At 42.1% G+C, this 13,679-nt stretch overlaps 1 protein-coding gene across 1 annotated transcript; it reads left to right on the top strand.

The window, feature by feature from the left end:
• The first annotated feature begins 266 nt into the window (after positions 1 to 266).
• Positions 267 to 11,167, top strand: LOC124799302. Its single transcript, XM_047262889.1, has 2 exons — positions 267 to 466; positions 10,963 to 11,167. The coding sequence occupies exons 1-2, from the start codon at positions 292 to 294 to the stop codon at positions 11,115 to 11,117; spliced, it is 330 nt and encodes a 109-aa protein (XP_047118845.1). The 5' UTR covers positions 267 to 291; the 3' UTR covers positions 11,118 to 11,167.
• The last annotated feature ends 2,512 nt before the right edge of the window (positions 11,168 to 13,679 follow it).

Raw genomic sequence — 13,679 nt, 5'->3', positions numbered from 1 at the left:
CTAATTTCAGAGAAAGAGACGTACCTACATCCGTAGCTGTTTTCAGCACAACTGCGGTTAAAACCATGAAGGACAAAGTATATTGTGTTAATTTCTATGTCTGTAAGAGCTCTGAAGAATTTTTTGCCAGCTGTATGAGAAGATTAAAGAGGGAAATTGTACTTCAATTTCGTTTCCATAAAGTGCCGTATAAAAAGTGTTGCGTCTTGCCTGAAGGCCACTGCCTGGCTATAAAGACGACGAGCCGGCCTGCGGCAGCATGTTCCGCGCTTTCGCCTCTGCAGCCGTGACATGTCCCGCTGGTGCCTGCTCCTGTTCGCCGTGGCTGCCTTCGCCATCCTGGTGGAGAGCCGCCCGGCTGACACTGACACTGCTGACACTGGATCCAGCAGCCCGGCGGAAGCGGAAGGCGACACTGGGAACAACGGCTTCCACTTCAGCAGTGCGGTCCGCGAGCTCTTCACAGGTGACTAAAGCACTGGCATTCGCCGATGCTGCGTCGTGCTTTGTTGAATTTGCTTACAGGCTGAAACTTTTTCTTTAATTTCTTTTGTAGTGCTAAACAAAACCAATCTGCAGACCCAAGTGTCTTCAGCAGAGCGTTTTTATGCTTTGAGGTGGGTATTTACTGTCGGAAATTCATGTAATAACAGAAACGCGTGTTTATCTTAGACAGTCCAGTCCATTTGTCGTTCATCAGCCATTAAGTTCCTGCATAAAGGGAAATAATTTGCAGACTCCTTTAGGTTGAATTTGGTGTTTACACAGGATGTGTAAACAAACAGCATAGTGAACGTATTATAGTGGCGAAGATAGACACGAAGCCCACGCCTACTACAGTAGTACAAGGTTATATGTCAACTAGCTCTGCAGATGACGAAGAAAATGAAGAAATGTATGATGAAATAAAAGAAATTATTCAGGTAGTGAAGGGAGACGAAAATTTAATAGTCATGGGTGACTGGAATTCGACCGTAGGAAAAGGAAGAGAAGGAAACATAGTAGGTGAATATGGATTGGGGCTAAGAAATGAAAGAGGAAGCCGTCTGGTAGAATTTTGCACAGAATAACTTAAACATAGCTAACACTTGGTTCAAGAATCATAAAAGAAGGTTGTATGCAAGGAAGAATCCTGGAGATACTAAAAGGTATTAGATAGATTATATAATGGTAAGACAGAGACTTAGGAACCAGGTTTTAAATTGTAAGACATTTCCAGGGGTAGATGTGGACTCTGACGACAATCTATTGGTTATGAACTGTAGATTAAAACTGAAGAAATTGCAAAAAGGTGGGAATTTAAGGAGATGGGACCTGGATAAACTGAAAGAACCAGAGGTTGTACAGAGTTTCAGGGAGAGCTTAAGGGAACAATTGACAGGAATGGGGGAAAGAAATACAGTAGAAGAAGAATGGGTAGCTCTGAGGGATGAAGTAGTGAAAGCAGCAGAGGATCAAGTAGGTAAAAAGACGAGGGCTAGTAGAACTCCTTGGGTAACAGAAGAAATATTGAATTTAATTGATGAAAGGAGAAAATATAAAAATGCAGTAAATGAAGCAGGCAAATAGGAATACAAACGTCTCAAAAATGAGATCGACAGGAAGTGCAAAATGGGTAAGCAGGCATGGCTAGAGGACAAATGTAAGGATGTAGAGGCTTATCTCACTAGGGGTAAGATCGATACAGCCTACAGGAAAATTAAAGAGACCTTTGGAGGAAAGAGAGCCACTTGTATGAATATCAAGAGCTCAGATGGAAACCCAGTTCTAAGCAAAGAGGGGAAAGCAGAAAGGTGGAAGGAGTATATAGAGGGTCTATACAAGGGCGATGTACTTGAGGACAATATTATGTAAATGGAAGAGGATGTAGATGAAGATGAAATGGGAGATACGATACTGCGTGAAGAGTTTGACAGAGCACTGAAAGACCTGAGTCGAAACAAGGCCCCGGGAGTAGACAACATTCCATTAGCACTACTGACGGCCTCGGGAGAGCCAGTTCTGACAAAACTTTACCATATGGTGAGCAAGATGTACGAGACAGGCAAAATACCCTCAGACTTCAAGAAGAATATAATAATTCCAATCCCAAAGAAATCAGGTGTTGACAGATGTTGGAACACGTGAGGCAATACTGAAATTACGACTTATCTTAGAAGAAAGATTAAGGAAAGGCAAACCTACGTTTCTAGCATTTGTAGACTTAGAGAAAGCTTTTGACAATGTTGACTGGAATACTCTCTTTCAAATTCTAAAGGTGGCAGGGGTAAAATACAGTGAGCGAAAGGCTATTTACAATTTGTACAGAAACCATATGGCAGTTATAAGAGTCGAGGGGCATGAAAGGCAAGCAGTGGTTGGGAAGGGGGTGAGACAGGGTTGTAGCCTCTCCCCGATGTTATTCAATCTGTATATTGGGCAAGTAGTAAAGGAAACAAAAGAAAAATTTGGAGTAGGTATTAAAATCCATGGAGAAGAAATAAAAACTCTGAGGTTCGCCGATGACATTGTAATTCTGTCAGAGACAGCAAAGGAATTGGAAGAGCAGTTGAACGGAATGGGCAGTGTCTTGAAAGGAGGATATAAGATGAACATCAACAAAAGCAAAACAAGAATAATGGAATGTACTCGTATTAAGTCGGGTGATGCTGAAGGAATTAGATTAGGAAATGAGACACTTAAAGTAGTAAAGGAGTTTTGCTATTTAGGGAGCAAGATAACTGGTGACGGTCGAAGCAGAGGATATAAAATATGGACTGGCAATGGCAAGGAAAGTGTTTCTGAAGAAGAGAAATTTGTTAACATCGAGTACAGATTTAAGTGTCAGGAAGTCGTTTCTGAAAGTATTTGTATGGAGTGTAGCCATGTATGGAAGTGAAACATGGACGATAAATAGTTTGGACAAGAAAAGAATAGAAGCTTTCGGAATGTGGTGCTACAGAAGAATGCTGAAAATTAGATGGGTAGATCACATAACTAATGAGGAGGTATTGAATAGAATTGGAGAGAAGAGAAATTTGTCTCACAACTTGACTAGAAGAAGGGATCGGTTGGTAGGGCATATTCTGAGGCATCAAGGGATCACCAATTTAGTATTGGAGGGCAGCGTGGAGGGTAAAAATCGTAGAGGGAGACCAAGGGATGAGTACACTAAACAGATTCAGAAGGATGTTGGTTGCAGTAGGTACTGGGAGATGAAGAAGCTTGCACAGGATAGAGTAGCATAGAGAGCTGCATCAAACCAGTCTCTGGACTGAAGACCACAACAACAACAACAACAACACAGGGTGTGTTGGGAGGAATGGTCAGTGTTCAGGGATATGACAGAAACGGTCATTCTGAGGATAAAATCTAGTAACAATGGCTTCTAACTTGCATACCTTAAGAGGTATGAGCACTTCATCTTCGTTACTGTGGAACAAATCTCTTCTATTGCCAGCTCTTTGCTTTCCATCTTTTGCGAGGAGGTGTGTATGAAGCAAAAAAAAGAAGAAAAGTCCAGTAAACGTGGCCTCTAAAATGCATACCATAAGACCTAAGAGCATTGGTTCGGGAGATGCGACGTGTTTCACAGTGGCAAAGATGAACGAGTGCTCGTAACTCTTAAGGTATGCATTTTACAAGTCGTGTTTACTCCACCTTTTTGCTTTGAATTATCGTTCATGTCATATATCAGGCCTTCTGGGATGCCCTGCAAGGTCTGACTATTCTCTAATTGGACAGTGATGGGGCTAACAAGTGGCCCTCGTCATTATTCTGCAATCCACTGGTGCGGTGGCTAGAGGAAACTACACAGCGAATCGGTATCAACATACACTATTGGCCATTAAAATTGCTACACCAAGACGAAATGCAGACGATAAACTGGTATTCATTGGAGAAATATATTATACTATAAGTGACATGTGATTACATTTTCACGTAAATTGGGTGCATAGATCCTGAGAAATCAGTACCCAGAACAACTACCTGTGGCTGTAATAACGGCCTTGATATGCCTGGGCATTGAGTCAAACAGAGCTTGGATGGCGTGTATCGGAACGACAGATTAGACACCGTAGGAGGTGGTGTCTTCATTGCAGTTGACAAAAACAATGTGTCTATTGAGGTCGAAGTAGAGTGTGATTGTGAAGTTGTATGGACACGCTTAACAGGGCTCGGGGAAATAAAGTTGATTGTGGGGTGTTATTACCGGCCACCAGGTTCCACCGTGACAGTTCTAGAATCATTCAGATGGAGTCTACATTCTGTATCGCAGAAGTACCCGGATCATGCTATATTAGTCAGAGGCTACTTCAACCTACCTAGCGTAGGCTGGGATGTCTAAGGATTCATTACAGGTGGTACAGACAAGCCGTCGTGTGAATTACTTTTGAACACATTATCCGAAAACTGTCTTGAGCAGCTAAATCGACAGCCAAGGTACAAACGATCGTACAAACATACCGCCGTTTGAGTCTCGTACAGATTCCCGTATGGAGGACATAGTGAAAGACATCCCTGGGGTTGTGAAGCAGTTGAATGGGTTGAAAATAAATAAATCGCCAGGTCCTGATGGGATTCCAATTCGGTTTTACAGAGTACTCTACTGCATTGGCTCCTTACTTAGCTTGCATTTATCACGAATTTCTTGCCAACGTAAAGTCCCGAGCGACTGGTAAACAGAGCAAGTGGCGCCTGTATATAAGAAGGGAAGAAGGACGGATCCTCAAAATTACAGACCAATATCCTTAACATCGGTTTGTTGCAGGATTCTCGAATATATTCTCAGTTCGAATATAATAAATTTTTTTGAGACAGAGACGTTGCTGTCCATGCATCAGCACGACTTTAGAAAGCATCGCTCCTGCGAAACGCAACTCGCCCTTTTTTCACATGATATCTTGCGAACCATGGATGAAGGGTGTCAGAAGGATGCCGTATTCCTTGAATTCCGGAAAGCGTTTGACTCGGTGCCCCACGGTGGACTCCTAACTAAGGTACGGTACCCAGATATGCGAGTGGCTCGAAGACGTCTTAAGTAATAGAACCCAGTACGTTGTCCTCGATGGTGAGTGTTCATCGGAGGTGAGGGTATCATCTGCAGTGCCCCAGGGAAGTCTGGTAGTTCCGCTGTTGTTTACTATCTACATAAATGATCTTTTGAATAGGGTGGATAGCAATGTGCGGCTGTTTGCTGATGATGCTGTGGTGTACGGGAAGGTGTCGTCGTTGAGTGATTGTAAAAGGATAGAAGATGATTTGGACAGGTTTTGTGATTGGTGTAAAGAATGGCAGCTAATTCTAAATGTAGATAAATGTAAATTAAAGCAGATGAATAGGAAAGAGAATCCTGTAATGTTTGAATACTCCATTAGTAGTGCAGCGCTTGACACAGTCACGTCAATTAAATATTTGGACGTAACACTGCAGAGCGATATGAAGTGGAACAAGCATGTAATGGCAGTTGTGGGAAAGTCGGATAGTCATCTTCGGTTCATTGGCAGAATTTTGGGAAGATGTGGTTCATCTGTAAAGAAGACCGATTATAAAACACTGATACGACCTATTCTTGAGTACTGCTCGAGCGTTTGGGATAACTATCAGGTCGGATTGAGGGAGGACATTCACAGGCGGGCTGCTAGATTTGTTACTGGTAGGTTTGATCATCACGCGAGTATTACGGAAATGCTTCAGGAACTCGGGTGGGAGTCTCTAGAGGAAAGGAGGCGTTCTTTTCGTGAATCGCTACTGAGGAAATTTAGAGAATCAGCATTTGAGGTTGACTGCAGTACACTTTCACTGCCGCCAACTTACATTTCGCGGAAAGACCACAAAGATAAGATAAGAGAGATTAGGGCTCGTACAGAGGCATATAGACAGTAATTTTTCCCTCGTTCTGTTTGGGAGTGGAACAGGGAGAGAAGACGCTAGTTGTGGTACGAGGTACCCTCCGCCACGCACCGTATGGTGTATTGCAGAGTGTGTATGTAGATGTAGATATAGATGTAGATACCACAGTTCATCAAGAGTAGTGACCGGCATATTGTGACGAGCCCTTTGCTCGGCCACCATTGACCAGATGTTTTCAGTTAGTGAGAGATCTGAAGAATGTACTGGCCAGGGCAGCAGTCGAAAATTTTCTGTATCCAGAAAGGCCCGTACAGGACCTGCAAGATGCGGTCGTGCATTATCCCGCTGAAATATAAGCTTCGCAGGGATCGAAAGAAGGGTAGAGCCACGGGTCGTAACAATCTGAAATGTAACGTCCACTGTTCAAAGTGCCGTCAATGCGAACAAGAGGTGACCGAGACGTGTAACCAATGGCACCCCATACCATCACGCCGGGTGGTACGCCAGTATGGCGATGACGAATACACGCTTCCAGTGTGCGTTCACCGCGATGTCGCCAAACACGAGTGCGACCATCATGATGCTGTAAACAGAACCTGGATTCATCCGAAAAAATGACGTTTTGTCATTCGTGCACCCAGGTTCGTCGTTGAATTTACCATCACAGGCGCTCCTGTGTGTGATGCAGCGTCGAGGGTAACCGCAGCCATGGTCTCCGAGCTGACAGTCCACGCCGCTGCAAACGTCGTCGAACTGTTCGTGCAGATGGTTGTTGTCTTGCAAACGTCCCCATCTGTTGACTCAGAGATCGAGACGTGGCTGCACGATCCGTTACAGCCATGCGGATAAGATGCCTGTCATCTCGACTGCTAGTGATACGAAGCACGGCGTTCCGTATTACCCTCCTGAACTCACCGATTCCAAATTCTGCTAACAGTCATTGGATCTCGACCAACGCGAGCAGCAATATCGCGATACGATAAACCGCAGTCGCGATTGGCTACAATCCGACCTTTATCAAAGTCGGAAACGTGATGGTACGCATTTCTCCTCCTTACACGAGGCGTCACAGCAACGTTTCACCATGCACTGCTGTTTGTGTATGAGAAATCGGTTGTAAACTTTCCTCACGTCAGCACGTTGTAGGTGTCACCACCGGCGCCAACCTTGTGTGAATGCTGTGAAACGCTAATCATTTGCATATCATTGCATCTTCTTCCTGTCGGTTAAATTTCGCGTCTGTTGCACGTCATCTTCGTGGGGTAGCAATTTTAATGGCCAGTAGTGTGTTTCCAACACTTTCTCGGGGGTGGCATAACAATATATGACGAACGACTGCCGGTAATCCTCCATGTGTGTCTGCATTTTGCCAATTTTACCCTCATATTAATTGAACGGTCGAAAACAGATGAAGCATGTGCCTTTGCAAGGTCTTGGATGTCCTTTCTTGTAATTAAAGAAGCATTTTTTTGTGATGTAAATTGTCTTTACTGTAAAGTTTAGCATCGCAGACACTTTCCTCCCTCGAACTACCCAGACAAATTAGCAAAAATTTGCACAGTAATTGTTCGATATCACCCCCCATTATCTGAACACTGTAGAGTCAACAACACACAGCCTATTTAGCCTCGTTCTGGTAAAAGAGTGGTTATATTTGGCCTGTAACCACTTCATCCTACAATGTTGCTCATGTATTTAGGACATTAACCAACAGGACTAGCAGAGAATACGGATACAAAAACAGGCTGCACTAATGATCACAGGTTTGTTTGACTCACGGGAGAGCGTGACGGAGATGATCAAAAACCTGATCGGGTACACACTAGAAAATAGATGCAAACCCTCACGTGAAAATCTACTTCCTAAATTTCAAGAAGCAGTTCAGAGGGATGAATCTAGGAATTTGTTATATCCCATATGTACTATTCCTGTGTGGATCTTAAAGACAACGTTAGACTAGCTACTGCGTTCATAGATACGTGTAGGCAGTCATTCTTCCTGCACTCCATACGTGAAAGAAACAACAAGCTGCCTCAATAAGTGGTACAATGTGGCTATGGTCTAAAAGGTGGTCTGCTACTGTATAGATGTGAATATAGATGCTGTTGTTGTTGTGGTCTTCAGTTCAGAGACTGGTTTGATGCAGCTCTCTACGCTACTCTATCCTGTGCAAGCTTCTTCATCTCCCAGTACCTACTGCAACCAACATCCTTCTGAATCTGTTTAGTGTACTCATCCCTTGGTCTCCCTCTACGATTTTTACCCTCCACGCTGCCCTCCAATACTATATTGGTGATCCCTTGATGCCTCAGAATATGCTCTACCAACCGTTCCCTTCTTCTAGTCAAGTTGTGAGACAAATTTCTCTTCTCTCCAATTCTATTCAATACCTCCTCATTAGTTATGTGATCTACCCATCTAATCTTCAGCATTCTTCTGTAGCACCACATTCCGAAAGCTTCTATTCTCTTCTTGTCCAAACTATTTATCGTCCATGTTTCACTTCCATACATGGCTACACTCCATACAAATACTTTCAGAAACGACCTCCTGACACTTAAATCTGTACTCGATGTTAACAAATTTCTCTTCTTCAGAAATGCTTTCCTTGCCATTACCAGTCCATATTTTATATCCTCTCTGCTTCGACCGTCACCAGTTATTTTGCTCCCCAAATAGCAAAACTCCTTTACTACTTTAAGTGTCTCATTTCCTAATCTAAATCCGGCACCATCACCCATATAGGTGTATGCACAGTTATTATCGTCTGTTTAGGTGTATTAGATTACATTTGCTTATTTAGATGGTCAGCTATATTATTTCCATCGTAATTTGATTATTTGAACGTGATGCATAACGCAACGATGTTATGATAGAATCTTCGAAACAACTGCGTTTCACTGTGATACTGCCAAAGCTGTAAGCGAACCAATCTCAAATTCTTCGTAAAGCCACAGAAATATTTTGTTTGTGAGAGGCTTGAGCTCAGTTGTTGGGGATCATCCTTCCATTTCCATGTATAATTATATTTTATGTTCTTATTTTAATATCTCAAGTGCATAGTGTTTCCAATATCAGACAACAAGTATCGCATTAAACCACAAAGTGTCACTGTTCCATACCAAGTGTAAATAGACAACAATTTGCAGGATATTTTTAAGACTGTAAAGGATGTTGGTCTCTAGAGCATAGAAAACTTGGTGTAACAAACAGGACGAAAGAACCTTCTTCTACCAGAGGGGATGTAATTCATTGTGGCTGTTACGTAATCTTAAAGACATCGGAAAGTAACTGAAGCCAGTCGTGAATCCTGCCAGTTGTGATGCATACACAAATCTTACCTTTTGTCAAAATGTTGTAGCCCAGGACTAAAAATGTTTAAAATAGCAGATGCTGTGGAACTGGGAGTAAAGAAACCTTAAATTAAGATAATTAAGTATGTAATATACGAGGATTGGAACTTAAATAGCGGCTACTATTTATTCACAACCGATAGAAAAGAGTTACATGTTTGCAGCTGTTACTGTCCTTCAGAGTTGTCACCAGCGTTGTGCAGAACCCGTTGGCAGCGATGTGGAAGGTGCCTAGCTCGACTGGATGTTTTTTTTTATTATTTATTTCAGCATGACAAATCTGATGATGGTCGTATACATCGAAAACGGTCATCAAGTAAAAGAAATTTTTGCATCCAAAGAATCTTTTACACTCTACAATTTATATACATCGGGTCGCTGTGGCTTTCACTGTGATTATTCCATGTTTCATGAACATTATTGGTTATCATTGGTTATTATTAGTCAAGCAATCCAAAGCTCAACAGCTGCGAACTAGACGTTTGGGATCGTCCATTAATTTCGCGAGGATTTTTCTTAAACGTATGGACCGTCCCCCTCCCCTCTAAGTGGAGTATGGCAAGATGTGATTGGATCTCTCCCCATCCTCCCCTTCACGTGAGGCTTATTCCATAGCCGAGTAAATATACGTAAAAATGGATTTTTTGTCTTTTACTTTTGTTAAAAAAACTTCAATGAAACCGTTTTATTTAGAATGAGGACTGGACAGTTTTTATAACAGTAATTAATAACGTTAGTTTAAACATGCGAACCTTGAGTAGTGTTCAGACGGACTTACAGAGACATAAGTATAAATTGGCTCCACGTAAACAGTATTAACTGTTTTGACGGATCCTTAAAGAAATTACCTTTTTATTGGTACATTACAGAAATTGAAAGTCGTAGAACCTTTACTTACTTTGCAGATGAAAGACAACGTTGTTCGTGCCTTGCTTTTGAAGCATGTGATTACGAACCTTTTCAGTCTCTTAATTTATATGATAACAAAGAGAATACTTATCGGTGAACGCGTTTCCATTTGTTGGTATGTCGCTTAACCTGCTCGTATCACTGACGGACACACAGCGATTTCGACCAGCATGGCAGAGAATTCTCCGAATGGACTCTGACACTTGTGCGACAATTGCTTCAGATCAGTGAATCCCGGGAATGCACACGTGTACAGCATCCAGTTCAGAAAGGCCATAAAAATTGGTGGACACTTTTAATATTGACACATAGAATAGTAACACATATTCTCTAGCTTAGAAAGCTGAAGTGACATTTTCATTGCCCCCTCCCCTCCCCTCCTTAAATGGCATTCGGTGACATTTTGCCGTACTCCTCCTCCTGCCCCCAACCCAATTTAGAGAGCACTTAATTAATATGAAAATGTGAAATCTAGCACCCTTAAGCCGCCTACTTTCCAATGTTATTTTATGGGGCTACCAGTTTCGGCGATATATTACACCATCTTCAGGCCCCCATCCTACATATCCGTCAGAGGGCCTGAATATGGTGTAATATATCGCCGAAACTGGTAGCCCAATAAGTTTGAAAATAAACGGCTGAAAGGTGTTTGATTTGGTATTCTGTACTGAACAGCCGAGTCCCGCAACCATCTCTGTAAAGGTTGACATACAGTGATAATTAATATAACGTTCCGTTTCTCAAACACTGCGGAACAGAGGAATGGCTGGATGGCGAGTGATGAGTGTCACGTGACGTGCGCGTAGTTGCGCGGCCAGCGCCACCCTCGCTCGGCAAGAGGCTCAGAGCGCCCGCTTCCTGCCCGCAGGTCTCCGCTCGGGTAACGCCACGCAGGACTCGCAGCAGCCGCACCACTCGCCGCTGAGCGCTCTGCGGGAAGCAGCGGTGGGCGCGATCCAGCGCGCGAGGCAGCGGGGAGCCGAAGGCGACGGCGCCGGCGGCGGCAAGGGGACCAGCGCCTAACCTCACCCACTGTATTCTTTCTTAACGGCAATAAAATGGACTGAATTAAATCCTCACGTTTCTTGTCAATGCCTTTCTTGATGCAGGTAGGTAAACGTAAAAAACTGTCACTTATCACTCACATATTGGCGCCTATTTTGTCATATTGTGCAAACAAATATAATATTTCTCTTGCTCATTGCAATACTGCCATATCTTTGACGTCTCTTTTGCTGATCTTCATAGTTTCCCTCATCTCTGTCCCTTTATTTTATTCGCTACATTCGATTTGAATGACTGAAGGCGGCAAATTATCACTCAGTCCTCAACATTTACTTACAGTTTCGTGTTAGAAAGCCATTTCCGAGTGTGTGCCTTCATCAATCAGATCGTCTTAATAATTTCATTTGCTTAAGTCTCGAGGGACATTGATAAGTTTACTTAAATATTCTAGTGTAAATATGCCCGTCAGAATTTTCAGTAACGGTTATAATCAGTTGCTGCAGTGCATATTTGAAACACCACATAACAGAGCTACTGTATATACAGCACAGAACGGTATCTACAGGAAATATAAACACCATACTGCGAATGTAGCAGAAGCGAAGTGCCAAAGTATTTAAAATACCAACGATTCCACATGATGTGATACCGTTCGTGGATGCTTTGTGTACAATTGCTGCACTTAAGATGGGAAACAGAAGTGTCAGGCCACGTCCTACGTGTGCGACTCAAGCGACCAGTAGCACGACATGTGGGTGCGCGACGTCCTTGCTACAAGCAGCAGCATGGGGCTATAGCCTTTCTCGAGAGCAGGGCAACCAAATTATCTTTAGCACGAAAAAAAGCGATGAGGGAGCGTTGTGTGCAAGTTTTTGCAAAAGAAGGAATCTTCATAGAGAATTTCATTTTATATATTCTACGAATATACAGGGATCAGCACAAATTCGACTACCTCATCAAGGAATTAAAGACATGTGTTTATTATGTGACCACGAACGTTCAGCTGCCAATAAGTGGGGAATAATGAGTCACAAAGATAAGTAAGGAATAATAGGATTGCCATGGTGTAGCGTAGCACCTTCTGCTAAACATCTGAGCCGTCGTGGGTCATTGTTACGGTTCTGTTTCCGTCTTATATTTTCACTAACTCAAATTGAATCCTATCACCTGTTCTGTATAACACGTTTTGTCTATTTTCTTTACACTGCATCTCGAACTATACTGTTAAGGTCTTGCCGGAGTAGGCCTACTTTAAAAGTCTACACATATAGCCCAGAATATCACTCACACTAAATTCATAATACAAGACATCGAGTAACCAAGAAATGTTACTGATATTTGATTGTTAGGAACCTAATTCAGCAGCAATCAATGTTAATCCCAAGTGTTTCAGTTAACTTAAATAGTCTACACAAATAAAGCGTACAAAAAATTTTTGAAAAAAAGGTCAAATGTTTTTTGAAATGATGTATCTAAAAGTCAGAAACATAAAACAGCTTGGAGAAACATCTTGATGCACATCATTTGCTGTACTTGATTTCGAGCATCATCCAAAGGCACATCAACAGTTTCTGTAATCCATTTTATTTACTTTAGGCGCACCATTTAAGAGATGTTTGACCGATTTCTTTTTCATTTCCCTTCTTATTTTCAAGTTTAATTCAGAAAGCGTGGTCTTGTTGAACGTCATTTCTTTCCTAGCGTCTTCTGTTCTCGAAATATACTACAACATTTAATACTTGATTCGAAGGAAGCCTTGCAGGCAAATATCAACCAATGTACCTCTTTGTGTATAAAAAAGCTAGGCCTTGAAAATATGAACTTTTTGACACTTCGCTTACATAGCAGCAGCTGTTACTGAAATGTTTCAGTTTTCCCTCAACTCACTAAGTTTTTTGATTACCTTGATTACTTTCAAGTAATTACATACTTTTTACAGAACTGGACCTCGTGATGATCAATTTCATACCCCCATTCGTCCATTTCCCATTCTTCGTTTGGCTATGAAAATTCGGACAAAAACCCTTTGTGTAATTTATAGGAAGCCTTCTTTTCGCTCCACTCTTCCTTTTGACCAAAATGTTCTGAGTGTTAGTCATACGAAAAATACGTCCTCTTTGCCTTCTGTCATTTGCAAGAGACGTCGTTTCGATATATTGAACCGTTTATTTTTACAGCCACGTGATTACCGATGTGCAGGGATATGAAAAAGCATGCGACCTGTCTGCCAGATATAAAATCCAAAATCTCGAGAAATAAGAGAGATATTCTGATCTCAGCTTTCCAATTCCGAAATGTTGTTACAGTTCATAAGATTAATGTACGACCTAAATGAACCATACACAGAGTCTAACCACTCTCTTTTTACCTCTGCAATATCTTAAAAATTTCGTGCAATCATTTACTTAGTTTCGTGCAGCGCAGTCACTATAGTCAATAACGAAATGAAATTCAGTCCCGTATCGATCGAAGACATCAAGCTGTAAGACGCGGAACAATGGAATTCTTTCGGCAAATAGTTTTCTTTAAATCGGATGACCAGTATTTCATACCAGTGTGTGCTGCAACTCCAAGAGACAA

Source organism: Schistocerca piceifrons, chromosome 5 (genome assembly GCF_021461385.2).
Source record: "Schistocerca piceifrons isolate TAMUIC-IGC-003096 chromosome 5, iqSchPice1.1, whole genome shotgun sequence".
In the NCBI taxonomy this organism is placed as follows: Eukaryota; Metazoa; Arthropoda; class Insecta; order Orthoptera; family Acrididae; genus Schistocerca; species Schistocerca piceifrons.
Note: the sequence above shows the minus strand (reverse complement) of the source record. Positions and strands in the feature narration are given on the sequence as shown.